The 21,327-nt window shown below is 44.3% G+C and overlaps 2 protein-coding genes, 1 long non-coding RNA gene and 2 other non-coding genes across 14 annotated transcripts in view; 3 read left to right on the forward strand and 2 right to left on the reverse strand.

Moving 5' to 3' along the window:
• Positions 1-618: 618 nt before the first annotated feature.
• LOC137790768 (uncharacterized) overlaps positions 619-21,327 on the forward strand; it is a 26,535-nt gene continuing 5,826 nt past the window's right edge. For 8 of the 10 annotated variants that reach the window (XR_011077948.1, XR_011077949.1, XR_011077955.1 and 5 more), the window contains exons 1-6: positions 619-700; positions 6,646-6,708; positions 11,935-12,033; positions 15,153-15,201; positions 15,324-18,950; positions 19,230-19,462. This is a non-coding gene — a long non-coding RNA (uncharacterized lncRNA). The remainder of the gene's footprint in view (positions 701-6,645; positions 6,709-11,934; positions 12,034-15,152; positions 15,202-15,323; positions 18,951-19,229; positions 19,463-21,327) is intronic. The other 2 variants (XR_011077953.1, XR_011077951.1) reach the window with 2 other exon arrangements.
• Positions 1,863-2,053, forward strand: LOC137791199 (U2 spliceosomal RNA). Its single transcript, XR_011077995.1, has one exon. It is a non-coding gene; the product is annotated as a U2 spliceosomal RNA (small nuclear RNA).
• Positions 3,252-3,415, forward strand: LOC137791190 (U1 spliceosomal RNA). The gene has a single exon (XR_011077986.1). It is a non-coding gene; the product is annotated as a U1 spliceosomal RNA (small nuclear RNA).
• LOC137790765 (protein FAM222B-like) lies at positions 4,583-12,504 on the reverse strand. The gene is made up of 3 exons (XM_068585282.1): positions 12,371-12,504; positions 10,794-10,921; positions 4,583-9,925 (listed from the first exon to the last, which is right to left on the reverse strand). Exons 2-3 carry the CDS (start codon positions 10,873-10,875, stop codon positions 7,773-7,775), a joined length of 2,235 nt encoding a protein of 744 aa, XP_068441383.1. The 5' UTR covers positions 10,876-10,921; positions 12,371-12,504; the 3' UTR covers positions 4,583-7,772.
• Positions 13,535-21,327, reverse strand: part of LOC137790766 (flotillin-2) — an 8,054-nt gene continuing 261 nt past the window's right edge. Inside the window, exons 2-11 of the mRNA XM_068585283.1 lie at positions 20,665-20,746; positions 19,871-19,961; positions 19,260-19,383; positions 18,749-18,867; positions 17,326-17,439; positions 17,119-17,238; positions 16,819-17,033; positions 15,889-16,072; positions 15,315-15,464; positions 13,535-15,053 (exon numbers count right to left, since the gene is read on the reverse strand). Of these exons, the coding sequence (XP_068441384.1) occupies positions 15,015-15,053; positions 15,315-15,464; positions 15,889-16,072; positions 16,819-17,033; positions 17,119-17,238; positions 17,326-17,439; positions 18,749-18,867; positions 19,260-19,383; positions 19,871-19,961; positions 20,665-20,746 (1,238 nt within the window). The 3' untranslated portion in view covers positions 13,535-15,014. The remainder of the gene's footprint in view (positions 15,054-15,314; positions 15,465-15,888; positions 16,073-16,818; positions 17,034-17,118; positions 17,239-17,325; positions 17,440-18,748; positions 18,868-19,259; positions 19,384-19,870; positions 19,962-20,664; positions 20,747-21,327) is intronic.

The raw sequence follows: 21,327 nt of genomic DNA on the forward strand, positions 1-21,327 counted from the left end.
CGAATGCAGGACAGGGTAATTGCAATCAACAGAAATATCATAAAATAATCCTTTATTAGTCCATCAGTGGGGAAATTACAGGATTACAGCAGCACTGCTCACAAGTAAATACAAAAAACTAATAATCAAGTAATATAAATAAACAGAACGGTAATAAAAACAGATTAAGAATTTGCAGTAAAAAATAATTTTAAATATACAGATGGAAAAAAACATATGGAGTTGGAATACAAATATACAGATGGAATAAAGAATTTATATAAAAGTATTAAAATATACTTAAACGTAGTGAATTTTGCACCAGGACATGAATTAAATCATTGTATATATTGGGTGTTTTTCATACTTCATATGTGTAAGTTTACTCTGTACTTTGCTTGCTGCTGCTACAAACACATTTCCCCTGGGGATGAATGAAGTATATATCTATCTGTACGGGGTAGCGCTGAAGCCTTAAACGGTGAGGGAACAGTCACTGGTTTGGTTGAATGAGTCAACGTGCAGCATAAAGAGCAGCACATTGAGACGACACAAGATGAATTACACACAGCAGGTTTGGCATTGACACAATAACGTGTGTTCTTCAACCTGTGTTGACTTCAGCTGACGTCATTTTGCACACGGTCAAGCGCACACGCGACATCGCTGCAGTTTGAGCAGAAACCCCTCAACCATGAGCGTTTATCAAATGCAACCTTCAGTAAGTTCATTTTCACTTAACTCGACGTTTTATATATATATATATATATAAATAGTAGAGCGTGCTTTATTAAGACAACAATTGTAAGGAAGACAAGTTGTTTCCGGCTCTTTAGAGGTGTTTTGCCGCAGCACCTGTGTTTAGGTAGTGCTAGCTAACGGTAAGCTAAGTGGATGTTAGCTCCGAGCTAGCGTGTCTCAATAAAATGTATTGTTTTTATGCTACATTTATAATTCTGCAGGGTGAAGACTGAGTCGTGTCAATACCAATATGTGTAGGGTGTCCTGCTGGCTTCAGTTTAACGTTGGTGTAGACTTTTAGCCGCTAAAACAGCAGGTTAACGGTACTTCACGACACCGCCATGTTTGTTCCTACAACAGTGTTATGACATCGTGCGCTGGTGTGAAGGACACCGCGGACGTTGTTCGGCACTTTAACATTGTTGTATTTACGTCGAGGTTGTTGACATTATTTGTATTACTCGACGCTTATGCTAATATTTTAGCGGTTTAAAACGTGATTTAGAACTGTAGTTAAATGTTCTGTAAACCTCACTAGGAAGCTAACGGTACACATTTGAGCTGCTGGCATCTTCTTCGTTATTTATGTACTTTCTAAATGTTTATATTCTGCTTTGGATGAGTTACGTCAGCGGGACATGACGTGTTCGGGAAGTAAAATAACTAGTGAAGGACTGCACTGCTGGGTTTTCTTCTGTAACTGAGAGAGAGGCTGAAGACGGTGAGATGTGCAGGTAGCGCAGCTCTCCACCAGAGACAGAGACAGAGCTCCACTTGTTCTCGTTCAGGGAGTTTTGAAGCGGAATTACATTACTTTTCTCAATCAGGGGCGTGAAATTTAAGAAATTATAAACTTTTATCAGCATCATATGAATCGTAACGTGTCTGTAATTATATTTATCGCGTTTGTACTTCCTATTGGACGACAGTGCACCACGTGTCCGGAAATAAACAAGAAGGCGAATCTGTGAACACAAGTTTATGTAAACCTCGCGAACGAAACCGCTCCAGTGCTACATCAGTACTATTGCACATTGTTCCTGTTTCATATAACGACCCAAAAGGCTGTAGTTCAGTTCCCGACCCATCAGTGAGGCTGGCTGTGTGGCGGGTGCCGTCCTGTTCTCCGGCTGTGTGACGTTATCGCTTCTCGGCCTTTTGGCTAAGATCAAGTGTAGTATCTGTTCTTATCAGTTTAATATCTGATACGTCCCCTACCCGGGGACCATATATTAAATTGATTTTTGGAATAGGGAGATGGAATAGGGGCTTGCTCCGTCCACTCCACGCATCGACCTGGTATTGCAGTACCTCCAGGAACGGTGCACCCCTCAATGTGTTGAAAGCAATATGTGCTGAACGACCAGAAGCTCTGCTGGATGTGGAACTGATCGTCTCACTGAGTGACAATGTTCAGACACTCTCACTCATTAAGTTCAATACATTGCTGAGTTCACTTTTCTCTCCACATTTTAGGAAAAATGTAAAACATTTATTTACATTGATCCAGTTTGTTGTCTAAACTTCATACTGCTTATTTCCCAAAAAGTGAAATTCTGACAGCCCAGCTTTCTGTGTACTCACAAGAAAACACATATATAATCATATATATATATATATATATATATATATATATATATATATATATATATATATATATATATATATATATAATCTTTATTATTTAGCTGTTTGCCATATACATACATATGTTGTATTCAATCCATTCAAGCAGGTAAAATCAGGTGAGAACCACTTCTCATTTACAATGATGACCTGGAGGCAGCAGCACAGTCCACGAGAGGCACAAACAGCACAGATACAATACAGGATGACAAAGGCATACAAATAATAATAATACAATAAAAATAACAAAGAGGCTAAAAACAACAACTTAAATAATTTATTAATAAATAAATAAATAAAAAGGTGGATTATTAGTTCATCAAGTGTACAAGTCTAACACAACAGATGTGCAATAACTCCTTCCTTCATGAAGGTAATCATGTTCAGTCTATTGTAGAACTGTATTCTTTATATGTGCTAAACAACCAGCGTTGTTCATACTCCAGACCAGTAGATGGCAGTACACCAGTAGAGCACCAGCAGTGAACAAAGAAACAGGAAGAGGTTGTAATGTGTGAGAAGCAGAAAACGTGGGATTTGATTCTTAAACTCTGAATTTAAAATGTGGATCAAACTACTTTTGCCTGCAGTTTGACTTTGCTGCGTCTCGTCTGAACTCTCTGTTGAGCTGTTACTCTTTAGTTGGAGGTACGTGGATACAGCTGCTGAGTTTAGGTTGGCTTTTGATATGTAAATTCAGCATTGCATTGTGGGAATTGTACCCAATAAGTGCAACGTAAATAATCTTTGTAACCATATTCCACATAACTTTGCTCCACATTATCGTCCTGTAGGTTATCAGACCTCTCATAGTGTGTATTTGTGGGTAATATCTATATTGCTAGTTCCATCAGCTAACATGGCATGTCTGTGACAGACTCCCCGACCTCAGACGTGTACAACTCATACTTACCTGGCAAGGGAGATACCATGATCAAGAAGGTGGTTCACCCAGGGCGAGGCTTGGCCATTGCACTTCGGCTGAGCTGACCTCTGCGAATTCCCCAAATGTGGGAATCTCGATTGCATAATTTCTGGTAGTGGGGGACTGCGTTCGCGCTCTCCCCTGATGAAGTGTGGAATATAAATGAATCATATAAAAAGCAAACTAGTTCCTATATATGTTAAAAATCTAAAGGTTGGACTGAAAGATTGTTGACTGTTGTGAAGAAGGCAATGACTTTAATATGAAATGGGATACGTAAAGCTAAAATCTACCCTGGCACATTCAAATGTCCCAACCTGCATGTCTTTGGACTATGGGAGGAAGCTGGAGAACTCAGAAGCTGAGAACATGCAGACTCCACACAGAAGGTGCAGACCAGTATCTGAACCCCAGACCCTCTTGCTGTGAGGCGTCAGTGGTAGCCACTACACCACCAGGCAGCCATGCCACATATTAGTTTAAACTCATAACAATTGAGTGAATCATCCTCTAGGGCAGTGACTTTCAACAAGTAGATCCAGAAGTGGGTCGCGGGTCTTTGCTTGACCAAAAGTTAAGAAAAAAATCCTGCACTTTTATTTTGGAGGGGATTTCAGCATAGTGCCGTATATTAAAACTTTTTCATGCTACAGGTGTCTTGACAAGTAAATCTGTGTTTGGTGGAAAAGGCAAAGGCTTCTGGACTCGGATGTCTTAAAGAATTCAACTTCTTCCACCAGATTTCGTCTGGATGAGACACCTGACAGAACATCAGCAGTACCTTCTGGGTTATACATGCAGTATAACTGTTGTTCCATCGTTTCAGTGAACTTTAGAAACAAAGTTCAATATGTAATATGTAGACCACGTGTCTGAAAAGCCGGTCAGCCAGAGCATGTCCCTCCACGCCAACAGAAGGGGGTCTGGTGTGGAGCAAAGAATAAATAAAGAAAATGCAAACCGTGCTGTGTAGCTTTGAGGCATTGACGTTGAGTTTCCATGGCCTCTGAAGTTTAACTAACCTCTACACTCTATGAACCATTAGCAGTAATAAAACAACACTATATATAACAATACATGTTAACCATTGATTTGCAATAAAGCTGTTCACATTTAAGAACCGGTCTATTCCTGGTTGAAGGCCCTGGTCTAGCTGAACTGATACTCTCAGAATTATGTCCTATATGAACACTATTGCCCTTGTTTTGAACGTTAGCCGTTAGATACAAAACATAGTGGATCTGTATATGTGTATCTATATCTTCACCATATGCATGTGTTCAAAATAAACAGTCTTTCGTAAACGCTCCGTGTTTGCAAACTTTATTTTGGTTAGGGGGAATGTTTGTGCAAGACATTTTTATTCCTGAAGGTTAGGCAAAACTGGAATATCACATTTTCACAAAGTAGAGAAAGTAAGCCGCCTCCACCACCGTTCACAACATGATACATCTTCAATTAATCAAAGACAATCGGATAAATCTGAGTGAAAATAAATCTAGAGAGGCGTCTCATACCTGTGTCCCAACAGATAGATATTGCCATCAGTCAGCTAGATTGGATTCTTACAGAAAGACAACATTTCTGTGTGATAAAAATGTGAAAAGGAACCACAGAACATACAAATCTTGAATCTTGCATGGCAGAAACAAAATGGTTGTGCACTAGGCAGACAGGAAGCACTCACTCTAGATTTATTTTTTCAACGTTCTGTTCACATCTTTACACTTTTACTTCACAGGATTTTCTTTAACCGTGACACACAAGCGCAGCGGAGCTTCTTTAGCTCACCGATGGCTGCTTATTCCTGTCAGAACGTTCCCTATACAAGCTGGCCGAGGCTTACGAGCCGGGTGGTTACAGAGAGCGACGCTTGGTCACTTTGGTCAGTGAGTCAGCAGCAAACAGTTCACACATCCCGACGGCGTCCAGGAGACGTGGCACACTTCTGGACTTCCAGGTCCATGACACAGTATCAGTAGTTTAACTAAGTAGCTTGGTCCCCCGTCAGCGATTAACTTTGTGCACGGTTTTGTCGGCGTGCACACCGGTGTGCGAGTACCCAAGCTTAACAGACACACACACACACACCCATTCACACTTTACTCCATACTAAGCCCAGTGGAGGCACTTCACATGAGACTGTGGAACCCGACTATGTCGGGCTGTAACGGCAGGTCGGATCGATTAGTGTTGATTTAAGGTTCAGACCTGCGATGCGTCTCACCTTCAGACCGCATTGGGTCACACTCCTGAAAACCACTTGGAATACTGGTCAGTTATTATATATTTGGAATAAAGCAGACCAAATGTTCCAGCATTTGAGTGGCGGCAATTCCACCCTGCGTCTATGCCATAAGAGGAACTTATTTTCACTGAACATCATTACTATTCACACGCACAAATCATACTAGCGTGTGTTAAGATGAAAAGTCTATAGCAGCTTTAAGGGGCAGGCACATCAAACATGAGCCAGGAAACAAAACCAACAAAAACTGCCAGTATAAGATAACCCTAACCCTATAAGATAAGTATAAGATTAAAATCCAGAAAGGCTGCGGCTCGCATCTCAGCTGTCTTTCTGAAGACAGATCATTCTCACCGCTCTTCCTTCCTTTGGATCTGGACTGTGTTTACGAGGATGATTCAGAGAATTGAGGAAAAAATAAGAAAAGCTCAGCGTTGTGAACAAAGTCTGATTAAGTAATGGATGCTCCGGGTCAAAGCTCTTCTTAGCATCCGGAGTGCAGACAGTTCACGCGGTGTCAAAGTGATTCACTTCATGTGAAAACACCGATGGCTTCAGGATGCAGTGGTCCAAATAATAATAATAAATTAAACTATGTCAGGATATTTATTAAGTATAACAACAACAAAACAGTCCAAATACTTTAAAATAACTGCTACAGCCCTGTTCTACATACCTATGCATTCTGCTAAATACTATTCATATTTTAAAATCATCTTAAAATCCTTGATAGGCAACATTTGATGGGATTTGATAGGATTGGTGATTTGGAGTAGCGTGATTACCTTAATGTTTCAATTTAAGGCAATATCACCCATTCCTTTGCAAACGCACACACACACACACACACACGCACACGCACACACACACACACACTGACAGTACAGATTTAAAATAAGCTCGGAGGAAAGAAAAAACCCTTGATTCTCTCTCACATGAAGCCATACTTAAGGAAGTCAGTTAAGGTAAGTATTAAGTAGAGGATAACTACTGTGACATTAAGGCTTGTTTTCCAGAAGGCTAGCAGAGCAACAGTATTGCTCCAGACAACATCAACCCGAAGAAAGAGAGGGGAAGCTTCATGCTAGCCGCGGCTAGCTTTAATGTCCTTACTTTGTCTTGATAGGTAGCAGAAACAACACGCGGCGAGCCGGCTAGTAGATGGAGCGGCGCGCCTGCAGCCACGCAGGTAACGTCCTCATCGGGCCACATGTTACAGTAGTAAACAGGTGAGGGGGAATGAAGCAGTTTTCCCAGCTCGCATTAATTTAAGTACTCGCAAGTGATCAATTTGCTTTACAACTTCCGACATACGTACGGCATTTAAATATGAATGGTTTCTGCCGAAGAGCCGTTCTGTTTCACATTAGCTACAAAGAGGTTTCTGCTCCTTTTGCCAGACGATGGGCTGTAACGTTTAAAAAGGGATTTCTACAGTTCAAGTAGGGCCGTCTACAGAAATACGACAAAAACGGTAATAAAATAACTTTGAAAGAAATTCTTGAAATATCACACGCATACAAGGGGGCACTTACCAAACATAAAGAGTTAACTACTGGAGAAACTACGTGGCGTTGCCGTTTTTAACTAAGTTCTGTGATGGTTAGGCGTGCACACCGTGATCACCCGTTACGCAGAAAGAAGAAAAGAACCTGAACCTCAAACGGTGCCGTTCAGGAGCCATGTTGGATTCCTGATGACAAGTGAACACCTCATGTGAGGGCCTCTGGGACAAAAAACTAATCAACAGTCTTATTAATTGCATATAAATGTAACCTTATTTAAATGGATCACAAACCTGTTAAGAGGATAAATAATTGCAAAAAAACAAACATCACACGTGGACATCCTAATATCTTGCCTTTGGGCAGTTTTAAGGCCACAAATGCTCAAAATAAGTTTTTACAAGTCAACCTAGGAAAAAGCACTGTGACAATCATGTGACAAGCATATTCTCATCAGCGAATGACTATTTTAGAACACAATATATACACGAACAACAAGCAGCACATCCATGCCAGTGATGAAAAAGAGGAATTCTACTCAACAACCTTCATGTGCAACAAAGGTACGACATGGCTTAAGACCTGAGGAATACTTTGAAACACAACCTGGTGGGGTCTACCAATCCAGCTCTGGAGCAATTAAAATGTAATTGATCACTTGCAAGACCTTAATGAATAAACGACAGGAGCTGTTGAGATTAAACTCAAAACACAATAGGGGGGAGGGGGAGAGAGATAAGCGCACGTGTTAATGGTAGCCTGGGTGATGAGCATGAACGCCGCCGCCGTTGTTGGGCTCCTGAACTTGGGCCATCGCCGACCTGTGCATCTTCTCCATAGCGGCCATGTTTTGCTCCTGATAGCTGGGCATCTGGAAGTCCCCTCCTAAGAAATCCACGTTCTGCATCAACTTGGACTGGTCGGTAGGACCCTCTTTGCCCGGCCTGTACTTTGCCCCGAGGATGCGGTTTGCGGAGGCAGCAGCCTGCCCTCCCTGGAAAGCCACGGGGAGTTCCTGAGGGCCGGATCCATTGTTCCCTGCTGTGGCCGGGATGCCGCCCCACTGCGGCTGCATGTAGTGACCATTAATGTAAGGCATAGAACCTACTGGGCAGTTAACAGGGGAAGACGGCCGTGCTTTGTCTGAGGGGTGCTTTAGGGGGAAGGACTGTGTGGCGTTGGGTAGCTTGTGGGAATAGTTGAGGTTTCGAGGGAGGAAAGCGCACTCGGTTGGAGGCTCCATCCTGGGGTTCTTGCAGGGGTGAGCCCCCTCAGGGGGCTGCTGCATGTGGGCCAGTTGATGCTGGGCCCAGGAGCGCTGCTGCTGCTGCTGCTGCTGCTGCTGCTGCTGCTGCTGCTGCTGCTGCTGCTGCTGCTGCAGGTGTTGTAAATGTTGCTGCTGCTGCAACTGCTGCTGCTTCTGCTGCTGTAAATGGTGGTGGAGCTGCTGTTGCTGCAGTTGAACCTTTTCTGGGTCTGTGTGAAAGGCAGTTAAGCTATTAGCAGCTATACTGGGCTGCGAGTGGAGAGCAGCGTTGGGAGTCTGAGCTGTGCCTTTGTCTGGAGATCCCACCATGAGGCAGCTGGGCACGGAGCCCATGGCCGGGTGGTGACAGGACACCCTGGAGCTGGCGTTGATCAGCAGGTTGCGGCTGATGGGGCTGGGGTTCGCGATCTGGCCCTCGCAGACGGAGGTGGCGCCCATACCGGCCCGGGCCTGGCACAGCTGGTTGATTTGGTGCACGATGCTGCTCAGGTCACTCGGCCGGTTCTGATGCAAGCTGGCCGCCATGGACAGTGGGATGGTGGAGGTAGATACAGTTACATTTGGTGGGGCGTCGGCATCGGGGAGCTTGCGGGGCCCGTATGTCCCCGGCGGGGGCTGCTGGAGGCTGTTGGGGACGGTGGGAGGCCCCGCGCCCACAGCCTGTGGGAGGGGCTGCGGGCCACCGAGCCCTTGGGTGTGCTGTATGTTCGGAAGCTGAGCTCCGTCGGACATGTGGCGCAGGTCCTGAGGTGCTCCCTGCTGTGCGAGTAAAGCTTGCAGAGGAGCCGTGTGATGCTTTAGTGTTTGCAGATGAGAAAGATGCTGCTGCTGCGGTACAACTGGTGGATGAGGCTGGCTCTGCTGCTGCTGCTGCTGCTGCTGCTGCTGCTGCTGCTGCTGCTGCTGCTGCTGCTGCTGCTGCTGCTGCTGCTGCTGCTGCTTTTGTTGTTGTTGTTGTTGCTGCTGTAGTTGCTGCTGCTGCTGCTTTTGCTGCTGCTGCTGCGCCTGGGTGTGAGGCAGACTCTGCTGCCTCTGTAGGCTCTGCGGATGAGTCAATCTCTGCTGCGGAGTCTGAACCTGGGACAAACTCTGCTGCCTCTGCAGAGCTTGCGAATGAGCCATGCTCCTTTGCTGTGAAGCCTGTGGGTGGGGCATGGTTTGCGGCTGCTGTAAAGTCATTGGATGATTCATGCTTTGCTGAAGCGCCTGCGGGTGAACCATACCTTGCTTCTGGGCCACGGGAGGCGGCGGGCCTTGTAGGTGAGGGCCGGGTTGAGGGAGATTTAAAGTGCTTTGAGTGGCGTACGGCCCGCTGTGAGGGTTCATGGCGGTCTTCTGAAGGAGCCGGGCGCGGCTGCCGTCCGACTCTTTGACGACGACTTTGGCGGGCGCGCAGAGGACGGCCAGCAGACCCCTGCCGGAGCTGACCTGAGACGGGTAGGGACTGTGGCGCTGGCTGGACGAGGATGTGTCAAGTCCGTTGACTGTGCGTCGAATGTGCTTCCTTTGAGGTACTTTGACACTGTTGGGGAAGATCTGGATAGTCAGAGGGCTGTTGGCAACTTTCTTAGCAAAGGCATCCAACTCTGCTGGGGTTGGATAGCTGGCAGATCTCATCTTCTGTGTAGTTTCCCCTGCAACGTGTGGAATGTCAGACAAACACAAATACCAGCAAAGAGCATTGACTACATTTCCATGCACACTAATATCCCACTGTTATTCTGCATTTGATACGATTTAAAGAGCATATTCCGTTTGGAGATTCAAAATCAGATCTTGTTCCCAATGGAAGGTTTTCAGATCTCTGAGATGTTACTTAGGTTTTACGAGCATTCTTTGGCATGCGCCTTGTGTTTTAGACCAGTTTGCAACACACAAACCAGCCAGAGATGCATGACCAAAAGTAAAGCCAATATTTCTGGTCAGAAGGAACAAAAGATGTATAAACGGCCGAGTAGAAAATATGTTGTGCATGTAGACGTAGTCATTGACATCACAACACTTCATACTAACACGTACTGTACGTCTACACAGTAGGACATGAAATGTGGGAGTAAAATGTCCGGCAGCCTGCGCTTTGGAGTGACTTCATCTGCTCTCCATTAAGAGCTCTGTAGCCACTGAGGCTGGCACTTCATAGACAGCCATGTTGTGGATCTGATGAAGGTGCCATCAACAACGAGCTGGCACTTCTTTTGGCAACATGATCAAAGACGAATGTATTCAACTGATTTGTTTAACCCTTCTCTTTAAAGCATTTATGTAAACCATTCTATAATTCAATGTGTCCGTCAGTCTACAGAATTTATACCTAAACTGTAAAGAGAAACTTTCTATTTCTCTTGAAAGGTTTTCGGGTCAATATGTGACACAATATTCCTTAATCACACCGTCTCGTCATGTATATCTCAGAACGACATGGTCCAATACTGCTGACCAATGATGCACACGACTCATCTAAATGGCAAGTATGACTACAGTACGGTGGAGGAGGGCACTCACATTTCTGAAGTCCAGTGTTCATCTGCGTGCGGGAGAGAAATCTGACAGTATGGTCACCTGATGCTGGCAGACAGACCAGCATGTCACTATGACGTTACTGCAGCATGGGACACCTTCTCCTCACCATACTGGGGAGAAGCAGAGCAAGGCACAAGTCAGGAACACCAGCATCTTCTACAGTTTGACCTCTTACAAATGTAATATGGCATTTTGCTTCTAATTAAAGGGCGTCCTGGTTCTGTGGGAAAATATGTTTCATTGTACCATATATGCTGTGATCGTTTTCACTTCATTATTATCAAAAGATATATATATATATATATATATATATATATATATATATATATATATATATATATATATACATACACACACACACACACACACATATATATATATACACACACACACGCACACACACAAAGTACAAACACCTGTATATTAAATATTATAAAACATCTAAACCTCTTTAACAGGTAGGGGGCACAGATACTTGGCCTCCTAATCTGGTACCAGTTTGAATAGTTTAATTAAAAAGCCTCACTGTGTAGAAGAGACATTCTTAAACGTCTAAAGTAAGATTGGGTTTTGTGAAGAAAAAAAGGAACAAATACAAATAAAAAACATAATTAAAAAGATCTATTATTGCGATAATAAATCATACAGCAGCATTTTTTGACATTTTATCAACAGTCAATCAAGAAAAATAACTGTCAGATTAATTGAAAATTAAACTAATTTTTAGTTTAGTTTTTTGGATCCCTAAGGTGATTCAGCATTAGTTGACTGTCCAGATACTTGTCATAGTGTGTTGTCCAGTACATGTATGCTGTCCATATTCATCCCAGCACTCTCTGAATCACCCTGTCTTACTGCTGTTTTATTAGAAAACATATTTCTCTGTCTACATATAGCAGACACATGTATACTTTTGTCTTCCTTACTTTTAGCTGTATGCCTACTTATGAGTAATGAGAGCGACGCAACACTGAAGAGTCAAACGCCTTGTACGTGTTCAATAATGCTCTAATGAAGCTGCTCTTCCCTTCCATGTCAATGCAGTGCTTCTTCCTCACGCAGTGACAGTAAAGGAGCATCTTCATGAACGCAGACCCGGATAGTAATGTGACCTTTCCCACAGACAGACAGCTCTCCCCCGTGTGGACCCGTGACACCGTCCTCGGCTAACGCCCTGCACGGACCAGAACACCGGCCGTGTGGGCCACACAGCTCCCGGGAAGTGAGTAGTCCACTTCCAGACAGCCGTCCTGGAGCTAGATACCGTTAGCCATCTGTCTAGCCATCCAGCCTCAATCTGCTGTAATGGACCTCTGCTAAGCTAGCTAACGGCCGCAGAACCGAGACCCGGAGCCGGGCCGCTTCAGCGGGCCAACACGAACCGGACCGACTCCGGTGGGAGACCTGCGATATTACGTCGCTGAGCAGGACAGCTTGTGTCACAGTAAATAAGGAGCTTCTTTGTGCTTATGGTGACCAGGCCAGCTGGTTAGCAAACTTTAGCCTTTCATTGACGGAGAAACCGCGACGCGACCCGAGTTTAAGAGCGTGATACTTACTCCTCGAGAATCTATGAGTAGGGGAACTTCATTTTGTGGAGAGATGACGTGTATATTGTTTTTTTTTTTTTAAATGAAGAGACCATCCCCGGTGTTGGTTCTCCGAGCTGCTGCTGTCTGGCTACGGAGAGCAACGTCTGTCGCGCATGCGCAGTGAGCGAACAGGACCACCGGCTCCTGCATTTAGGCGTTAATGACAAACGCCTGTCCAAAAACTCAGTCCGCTACTAAAGGCTCAACAAGCCGCGATGGAAGAAGCGCTCAGGTGCTTTAGCATCTAAATACTTTGTACCAGAAGTCAAAGTAACGGTTTAATATTGCAGCTCATAAAGGTTATTTTTTAATTACTTTATACCTTGCTTGGTAGCTTAACCGCCAATAAGATATCATATAATAGTTCATCAATATTGTTGTATTATGATAAAATGTCTTTTTTTTAAATCAAATACATGTAGTTAAGTAAAGACTACAATATCGGCTAAGTACTTGAAAATGACATTACAGTACTTGAGTAAATGAGTTATATTCCATCATTGGGAAGTGGAGAAGGTGTTCACAACTTTTAAAATACTTCATTGCAAGTTTAAGTAATACAAAACAGTTAACATATTACACCAAAACTGACAATTAAATAAATGAATCATTTTTATAGATTTTGACCGAAATCCAGTTTTATTTGAACAACTTTTAGCTATCTTTATGTATGTAAATAAATTAACATTATCATGCCTTGAACCAAGAAGCCAGGAGTAAAAAAAATAATATGAATTACGAATCAAATTAATATCACAGAACTGTAAATGGCAATAAATAAATAAATTATGGCATTTTTCAATTCATTACAATGACAAGCTGAGAGTGAATGAATTACTCTGATTACAGACGTATGACATGCAGCAAGAGCATACAGGAACTCATGGTCCAGACAGTGTACGTGTCGTAAATAACATTAGAAATACAACACAAAGATGTCATGTGTGTGCCTATGTATCTCATATATATATATACATATATATACATATACACATATATATACATATACACATATATATACATATACACATATATATACATATATATACACATATATATACATATATATACACACATATATATACATATATATATACATATACATATATATATACATATATATATATATACACACACACACACACAACACATTTGCAGCTAAACCAATCATTATGGTCACAGTATTTGTCGAGTCACTAGATTAGCAAAACATGATAGAAATACAAATCAACTCAGGAGCACAAACAACAACAACAATAACAGTCCTGTGTGAATTCAGTGTCAGTAAGCTCGTCCTGGCTGCTTCTTCAGCCGTACATTAAACTACTCTATTGTGTTGCTAAACTGAAGCCGCGGGCTTCACGCGTAGAGACGAGCAGATTCACTTCTTCTGGAAGTGTCTACGCGGGTGAAATACATTTCCAGCTTGATAATCTACTGTACCTGCCAACTTTGTTCTGTCTAAAACCTTTTCTACGGCTGCACTGACGCTTTACATGTTAGTGCATGAGTCCTCACACAACAAAGCATCGTGACCATTTACAAACACATCACTATTAAAATAGATAAAACATTGTTTGATCAGTTAAAGTACTCTGCTAAAAGCTGCTTCTATATTTAAGGTCACAGTTATAAAAAACTGAACAAAAACAAATCAATGAGACATGTGCGAACTATAATAATAAATAAATGAGCAAGTTTCTCTGAAGTTTGGTTTGTCATGGCGATGGATATCTGGACACGTCCTCGAGACATGAAGACATGAATCTATTCTCTATTTGGCCTTTTCATTTTCACAATCTATTCACAATAAGCTTTTTCACACGCTGTATAAACTTATTTCACTCAAGCTGGTCATTTTTGATAATTTGCCCATGAAATCTTTTTTTCCCTTTACATTTTTTTTTAAAACACCGACTAATCTTTTAAATCCTAATCAAGGCCCAAACTGCTAATGTTATATTTAAACCCACTATGAATATAAAAGGAAAGAAGTTTCCCTGCCAGCATATAAATAATAATCACACGTATGGAGCCTGATATCAACGGTGTGGAGGACTGAACTCCTGTCAGGGCAACAGACCGGACGACTTTAAGGTTGAGAGCACCTTCGACATTGTAAAAATTGAAAATGACAGAAAAAGTTAAACATCACAACGTGTACAATATACAAAGGAAAAGATTGTGAACGCAGATGTATCTTACGATAAAGAAAGAGGCGCACAGCTCAAGAAGGCCTGCAGCATGCAGAACGGAGGGAGTGAGTCTGAAGACGCACCAGACTGGGCGTCAGCGTCACACCGGCCAGTAGCAGCTCTCCTTCATGGTGTTTCATGCAAACGGACTAATATACACCAGTCACATACAAAAGAAATCACAGCACAAAATGTTCCCGTGTTAAACTAAAATATAAAATAAAACTCTTTTGAATGAGCAGCAGTGCGTTCAGATATTCTGGCCCTGTATAAAGTAAGGCACCAGAGGTTTCCAAAATTCACTTGGTATACAGTATATATGTACGTAAAAAAACAACAGAATTCTTCAAGTGTATTAAAGGCAGTCCATCAGAGTGCATACAACAGATACAGAGTCGTGTGTGGGCGTCGGGTTTTCAGGCTTGAGCGCTCGTCATCTTCTGCAGAAACGGGATCTGTCGAGAATAAAGAAAAAGGACGAATTATCCATTTACCTACATTGTTTTTTCAGCTTTTTCCAGAATGCTTCACTGACAGATTTCAACTCCTTTTAGGTTTCAATTGGGACAAAAAGCTAAAACCCCACCATCGAATGCACTGCAGGTATGAAAAACCTGGAAAAGACGGATGTTGTCACACTTTAAGTAACTATCTGTTTTTTTAAAAGATGTAAATTGCCGGTGAGAAGTTGCTTGGAAGTTAAGTGTTAAAGTTACCTTGGACAGATCCACTCCAGTGAGAGCATTGACAGACACAGGAAGTTCAGCCAACAGGCGGTTGACCTCGCCCGTCATGCGGCCGCCGTCTCCACCCAGGATGACGATCTCATTGGTCCGGGCCAACGGCGCCGCTACCTTTGAAGCAATCTGCGAAGACACGGTTAAGTATTCACTGTGAGCATTAAATAACGTCTCACACCGAGTCGCAGCCTCACAACTTCTGAATCGACATGTCGTTTTCCATCAAAAACACAGCGTGCTAGTTTTGAGAGCGTTACACAGGCAGGCTAGCTGTTTTCAGTCTTTTTCTAAGCTAAGCTAACATCTCGGGACATCAATCTTCTCACCTAACGCTCTCTCTGCTAGTGATTGAATAAATGCATTTCTGGAAATGTCACGTTATCTCTTTAACGGCAACGGTGTCACAGTTTCAAAGTAATTGGGGATTTTTTTTCTCCAAATTCATGTACGTATTTCTTCAAAGAGTTTGCATGATGAGTTCTCTTGAACACACCTCCAGGCGGTGAGCTGGATGTGCATCGAGGAGCGTCTCACAACCAGTGTGTCTTACCAGGGGCAGCGCCTCGAGGACCAGCGCCGTCTTGGCTGCCTCTCCGTACTGCTGGTAGGCCTCGGCCTTCAGTCTCATCTTCTCAGCCTCGGCCTTGCCCACGGCTTCGATGGAGCACGCCTCCGCCTCTCCGATCCTTCTGATCTTCTCTGCTTGAGCCTGAGCTATCAGCACCGTCTTGATCCTGAAGCACAGGGCGGTACAGTAACTCATATCATCCACAACATGCTGTTGACTTAGGACTTCTGATCATAGAACATTTACAAAATCATGTAATACAGTTTCTGAGGGGAAAGAAATCTTTAAAAACATTTAGCTGACAAATGTGGCCAAGAGCTCAAAATACTAATGCAGCTCCCGATTATTCTACCAATTATTCCTTTGATTAATCGGATAAAAAAAGAGTTTTGCTTTGTTATTAAACGCAATAGTAAACAGACAAGAAGACAATCAGACAGTTCTTGTCGAGTTACCAGCTGGTTTTCTCTGCTGCGGTGGGACGACAGATGCAGTCGCTCAACTGTGGTGTTTCCTCCCTTCGCCTCCGGGCAACACCCTGACCCGTTTGTTTCCTCAGTAAATATCTCGAGGACGCTTCGCAACTGTAACTCAGTCAGTCGGCTGGTATTTCAACAACCAGATATCCTTCTCCAACCTACAAATATTTGTTCTGCTCATAAATGGAAGTTGTTGCCACCAGCTATTTAAATTCCCACGGCGAGCCGGCTACAAAGGTTACAGCTTATTGTTGATCACAGAGAAACACAAACAAAGCTGTTGAATTACTGGAGGGTTTCAGATGATTCAGATCTCCATTGAGGACTGTAACCCAACGCTGGTGATAGTTATCTCTCTCGTGGTTTAGCAATACTGGTTTGACGAGCTCATAAAACTGTCTGCGTGCCCTTTAGCCGACGCGTTCTCACTCACTTCTGCCCCTCAGCCAGCTGCTGCATCTTGTAGGCCTCGGCCTCGGCGGGCCTCTTGATGGTGGCGATGAGCTCTTTGTCCATCCGAATGATCTCCTTCTCCCCGATGGTGATCTCCTTCTTCCTCTGCACCACTTGGATCTCGATCTCCTCCAGGCGGATCTTCTGCTGCTCCTTAGCCCCCTGCAGCTCGTACGCCAGCTGGGCCTCCGCTTTCTGCAAACAGCAGCGCGTGAGACCCGTCACACACTTCCATACGTGTGTACACACACACACACACACACACACACACACACTTCACCTTAGTGTTGACTTCCTGGTTGAAAGCAGCTTTATGCAGCTCCAGTTCCCGCTTGGAGTCGGCCATCTTGGTGTCAGCTTGGAATTTCACGTGCATCATCTCCTTCTTACACTCTGCTTCCTGTGAGACGATGAAGTGAAGCAGTCGGTTGTCGTGCACAACAGGATCCACCTCTTAGAGTCTCCCACCCCGCTAAGGCCTCCTTACCCGTATCCCAGCATCCCTCTCTGCCTCGGCCACGCCGATGTCGGCGTCCCTCTGCACGGCTGCAGTCTGGGTCTTCCCCAGAGAGCTCAGGTAATCCAGCTTGTCATACACATCCTGGAGCACAGAAGGAGAAGGTGGTGGTCTAGATGCTAAAGGGTTGTCACCTCAATCCCCAGGCTGGGAAATGTAAAAAGCTTCGCTGCCCCTCCCTTAGTGCCCCCACTGAGATGCCCTTGAGCAAGGCCTTTAACTTGGTGGCCAAAGAGAACACTGTGTTTGAACTGGCAGCTTCCAGGTGTGACCGGGGCGTTACTGCTCTCAGGGAAACTCCCCCCAAATAAATAAAGACAAACCACAAATGTCTGAGGCCTCTGCTAATGCACTAATCCGGTTCAGACGCACCACAGAAAACCATCTGGACTCACTGATGTGAACGAAATGGACTCTGAGCTTTCAGCTGCGTCTGCAGCTCAATTAGTTGAACAGTGGCGAGCGCATGAGGACGAGTCTCCAGCCAGCCGCCATCGCTCAGAGGAGACGCCTCATGAGCTGCAGACTGGATCGTGTGATCCCACCAACACACAGCTGCAGCTCACCTGCAGTCACACTGCTGGTATTATGGCGAAAAACATTTAAAAAAATAGTTTAAGAATAACATGAATCAAACCTTCTGAGACAGAGCCATAAGAGCTTGTTTGATTTCATCTGACCTAAATAGCTGAACCATTTTTTTTACAGCTTTGGACACCACAAAGCTTTTAAACAACATAAAAAAGCTGTTAAACGTTTATGACGCTTGACTGAAATGACTTGTCCTCATGAGTTCACGATGTTCTCTCAGCTGAGCCAATGAAACGCTGCCGTCTCTTCAAGGCCGGAGCCATAAACAATCTTTCAGGTTCCACGAGCTAAAAGTTACGTCTTCTGCTCAACGGTGGCGGACGAACAGCTGCCATGAATTTAAAACGCGTTTTGTCTTTCATATGAAGTTTCGTTGGTGTTTATTACTGCACGTATGCCATTGGACAGAATGTGCTCCACATTGCAAAGCTGCAGCGCTCACGGCCAGCCGACTGGTCCAGGGCCGAGATGGGAGCTGACCCTGAGGCAGCAGGACGAGGTGGGACGAGGTGGCCTCTGTGTCGACATGATGATGCTCGGGACTCCGCTCACAGTCAAAGTTGATGGACAATGTTTTCCTGATGTTGACTTTTGAATGTGAAGATGTTGGTGCAACTTCAAAAGACGCAATACTATACATAGCCTGTGTCCCGCAGATCAAACATACATGCTGTCTTCCCTTCTTTGGAAGTGAGCATCCAGTCAGATTCCATGCAGGTATGCAGCATTTTGACCCGTCTTTGCTCAGTTAGGACTTTCTTCAGTCAAGAGAGCCTGCTATGGTTTTCCTTGGTCAACACACCTTGATGGTGAAGCTGAGAATCTCGATGCCCATCCTGCCCACGTCGGGAGAGGCGACCTCCCTCACCAGTTTGGCGAACTGGTCCCGGTCCTGATAGATCTGCTCCACCGTCAAGGTCCCTGCAGAGGAGAGCGTCAGTATCTCCACAACACACCACTCGTGTGCTGCTGGAAACGCTTCCCACAAACTAGCAGCAGGCTCGGTAGGTATTTCTTTGGTTCATGTTAAACGAGGGCGGCAGAGTTTTTAACCCTTTAAAGAAGCTTAAAATCATTTAACTAACAAAAAATGAGTCATTAGGTTCAATAAATGTATCCAAACCAATCAAGTTAAGCTGTTTTTGTACAAAAGAAGAAAGTTGAAGATGACAACTGATAAAGACATGTTTTACTTGAAGATGAATGAATACACAACAACAACAACAACTAAACCAGCAGACTGAGTAAAGATGAACATAATTGTTCGATACAATCCCAAACAGAAATGCCTGCAATGTGACGTCTGTCCGTACCGAGAATGGAGCGCAGATGTCCCTCCAGAGTCTGCAGGACCACGGCTTTGATCTCGATGACGGACTTCCCCAGGAACTGCTCACAGGCCACGGCCAGCAGGTCTCGCTCCGTCATCACCTTCACCTGCAGCACACGGCGACGTCAGCTCATCCGGGGACTCGACAGACAATGTGTTCAAACAATCAGGAGAAACACTCACAAGGTAAGTGGTCATAACGGCTGCGTGTCATTCTGTTTTTACTTTTCACTGATTTATGGTTTTCATTTATTAAAAACACATCTTTCAACAAAAACTATTTTTATTTAACAAGAGGCCCAACTCTCAGATTGTTAAATATTGCTTTGACACGAGCATCCAAACAACTTTGCCTCAAAAAAAGAGTTTAAACGACAAGATTTATAGTTAACCAGTAAACCACACATCTGAATTAAGCTTTATGCACATGGCAGTTTGTTATATTATTATTATATATGTTACATCTACACTGAAGACACATACATCTCAGTGAGTACCCAAACATTCAGTTCCAGGCAGACTGGTGTGTGTGTGTGTGTGTGTGTGTGTGTGTGTGTGTGTGTGTGTGTGTGTGTGTGTGTGTGTGAGGGGTACCTGAGCCACCCCTGTGACTGTGATGGCCACCCCCTCTGCTGTCTCCACATCCTCACATCGGGGCTGCAGAGTCATGATCTCCAGGGTTATCCTACGCAGGAAGAACATATTATGGGATGAGAGCAAGCTGTGGAATATCAGAATAAATATCTAGTTGCTAAATGCTCATTTTTGTTGGGAGAGAATTTTACGCTGGTTCAGAATCGGACACATGACGAGAAGTTTAAGTCTGTTTTCATGCTCTTGTTGTACAGACACAGAAATAAACACTCGGCTAAAAACAAGGACAGTGAGGTTGAACAAAGAGAGGAACAAATAAACAGAACTTTTAGATACTCGCTGAAAAACATATAAGATATAGTGCGACAATGACATGAACACCCAGAGAGGGCTTTTCATCTTTAACATCTATTGGTGACCAGGAAACACGTCTTTATCCACATTAAGCCACTCAGACACACAACTCCATGACGTCTTGTGACACACAGCGTTACAGTCCTGCAGGACTCCTCATGTGAGAGATGTGAATGCTGACGGCTCAGAGCGTTAACAGTTATAAACAACAGAGCTGGTGGTAAGAGTCTCCACTCGTTTACAGACCAGTATTGAGATCATGGATCTGACGGCCAAAGCCCATTCAGCCGTGTCCGAACACGTTTGACCGTCATATCATAATATTCAATATCATAATCCATTTATCTGCCCCGAGAAGCACTACAAGGAGCTACAGAAAGTCACCACCGCTTCGAGATGTTGTTCATGGACCATACAGTACGGGTTCTCCAGGTCTTCACCTTTGGGTGTCCGAGATGAGGCACCAGGCCCAGGCCCAGCCCCCCACGGCGTAGGTCTTCGTGTCGGAGCCACAGCAGCCACCTGTGAAGAGCAACAGGTGGATTAACACCACCAGCACCTGTCTGTCACGAGCAGGGTCAAGATGGGAACCGGGTCTTCTTGTAGGCCAGGCTTCGCCGTTAAGACACTTTCAGGGCTTTAAACGTGTTTCCAACTAAACAGGGAAACATGTCTCTTCGGTCGTGTTGGTCGTTGCCGGTAAGTCACCAGCCGCCCCTGAGCCCCGCTGGACGGCCCGGTGGTGACGGGCCGTGCCGCTCATGGACCACAGCACCGTTACAGCTAATGGAGGATGAGCCAGCCGCCTCCAGCCGCAGGGCCTCCGTGAAGCAGCTCTCCCACGGGCAGCGGCTTTCACACACTATTTACACGCGTGTGATAATGACGTGTCCGTGACGGTTGCATCGGAGTATATTGATGCTACTAACGAGGCGCACCGTGGCTGCCCTGCTCGCTAACGGCGTTAGCATCACGGTTCAAAATAAGCCGTGATTACTGTTTCTAACGCTGATTTAGCGGCTTGATGCAGCAGCTATCGGGCTGTGTGTGTTGCATTAGCATTACAGCTATCTTCCTCCAAACAAGCGCAGGGACACATTTCC

Source organism: Clinocottus analis, unplaced genomic scaffold, assembly GCF_023055335.1.
Source record: "Clinocottus analis isolate CAN_PGR_092001 unplaced genomic scaffold, fCliAna1.0.p SCAF_2, whole genome shotgun sequence".
Lineage (NCBI taxonomy): Eukaryota > Metazoa > Chordata > Actinopteri > Perciformes > Cottidae > Clinocottus > Clinocottus analis.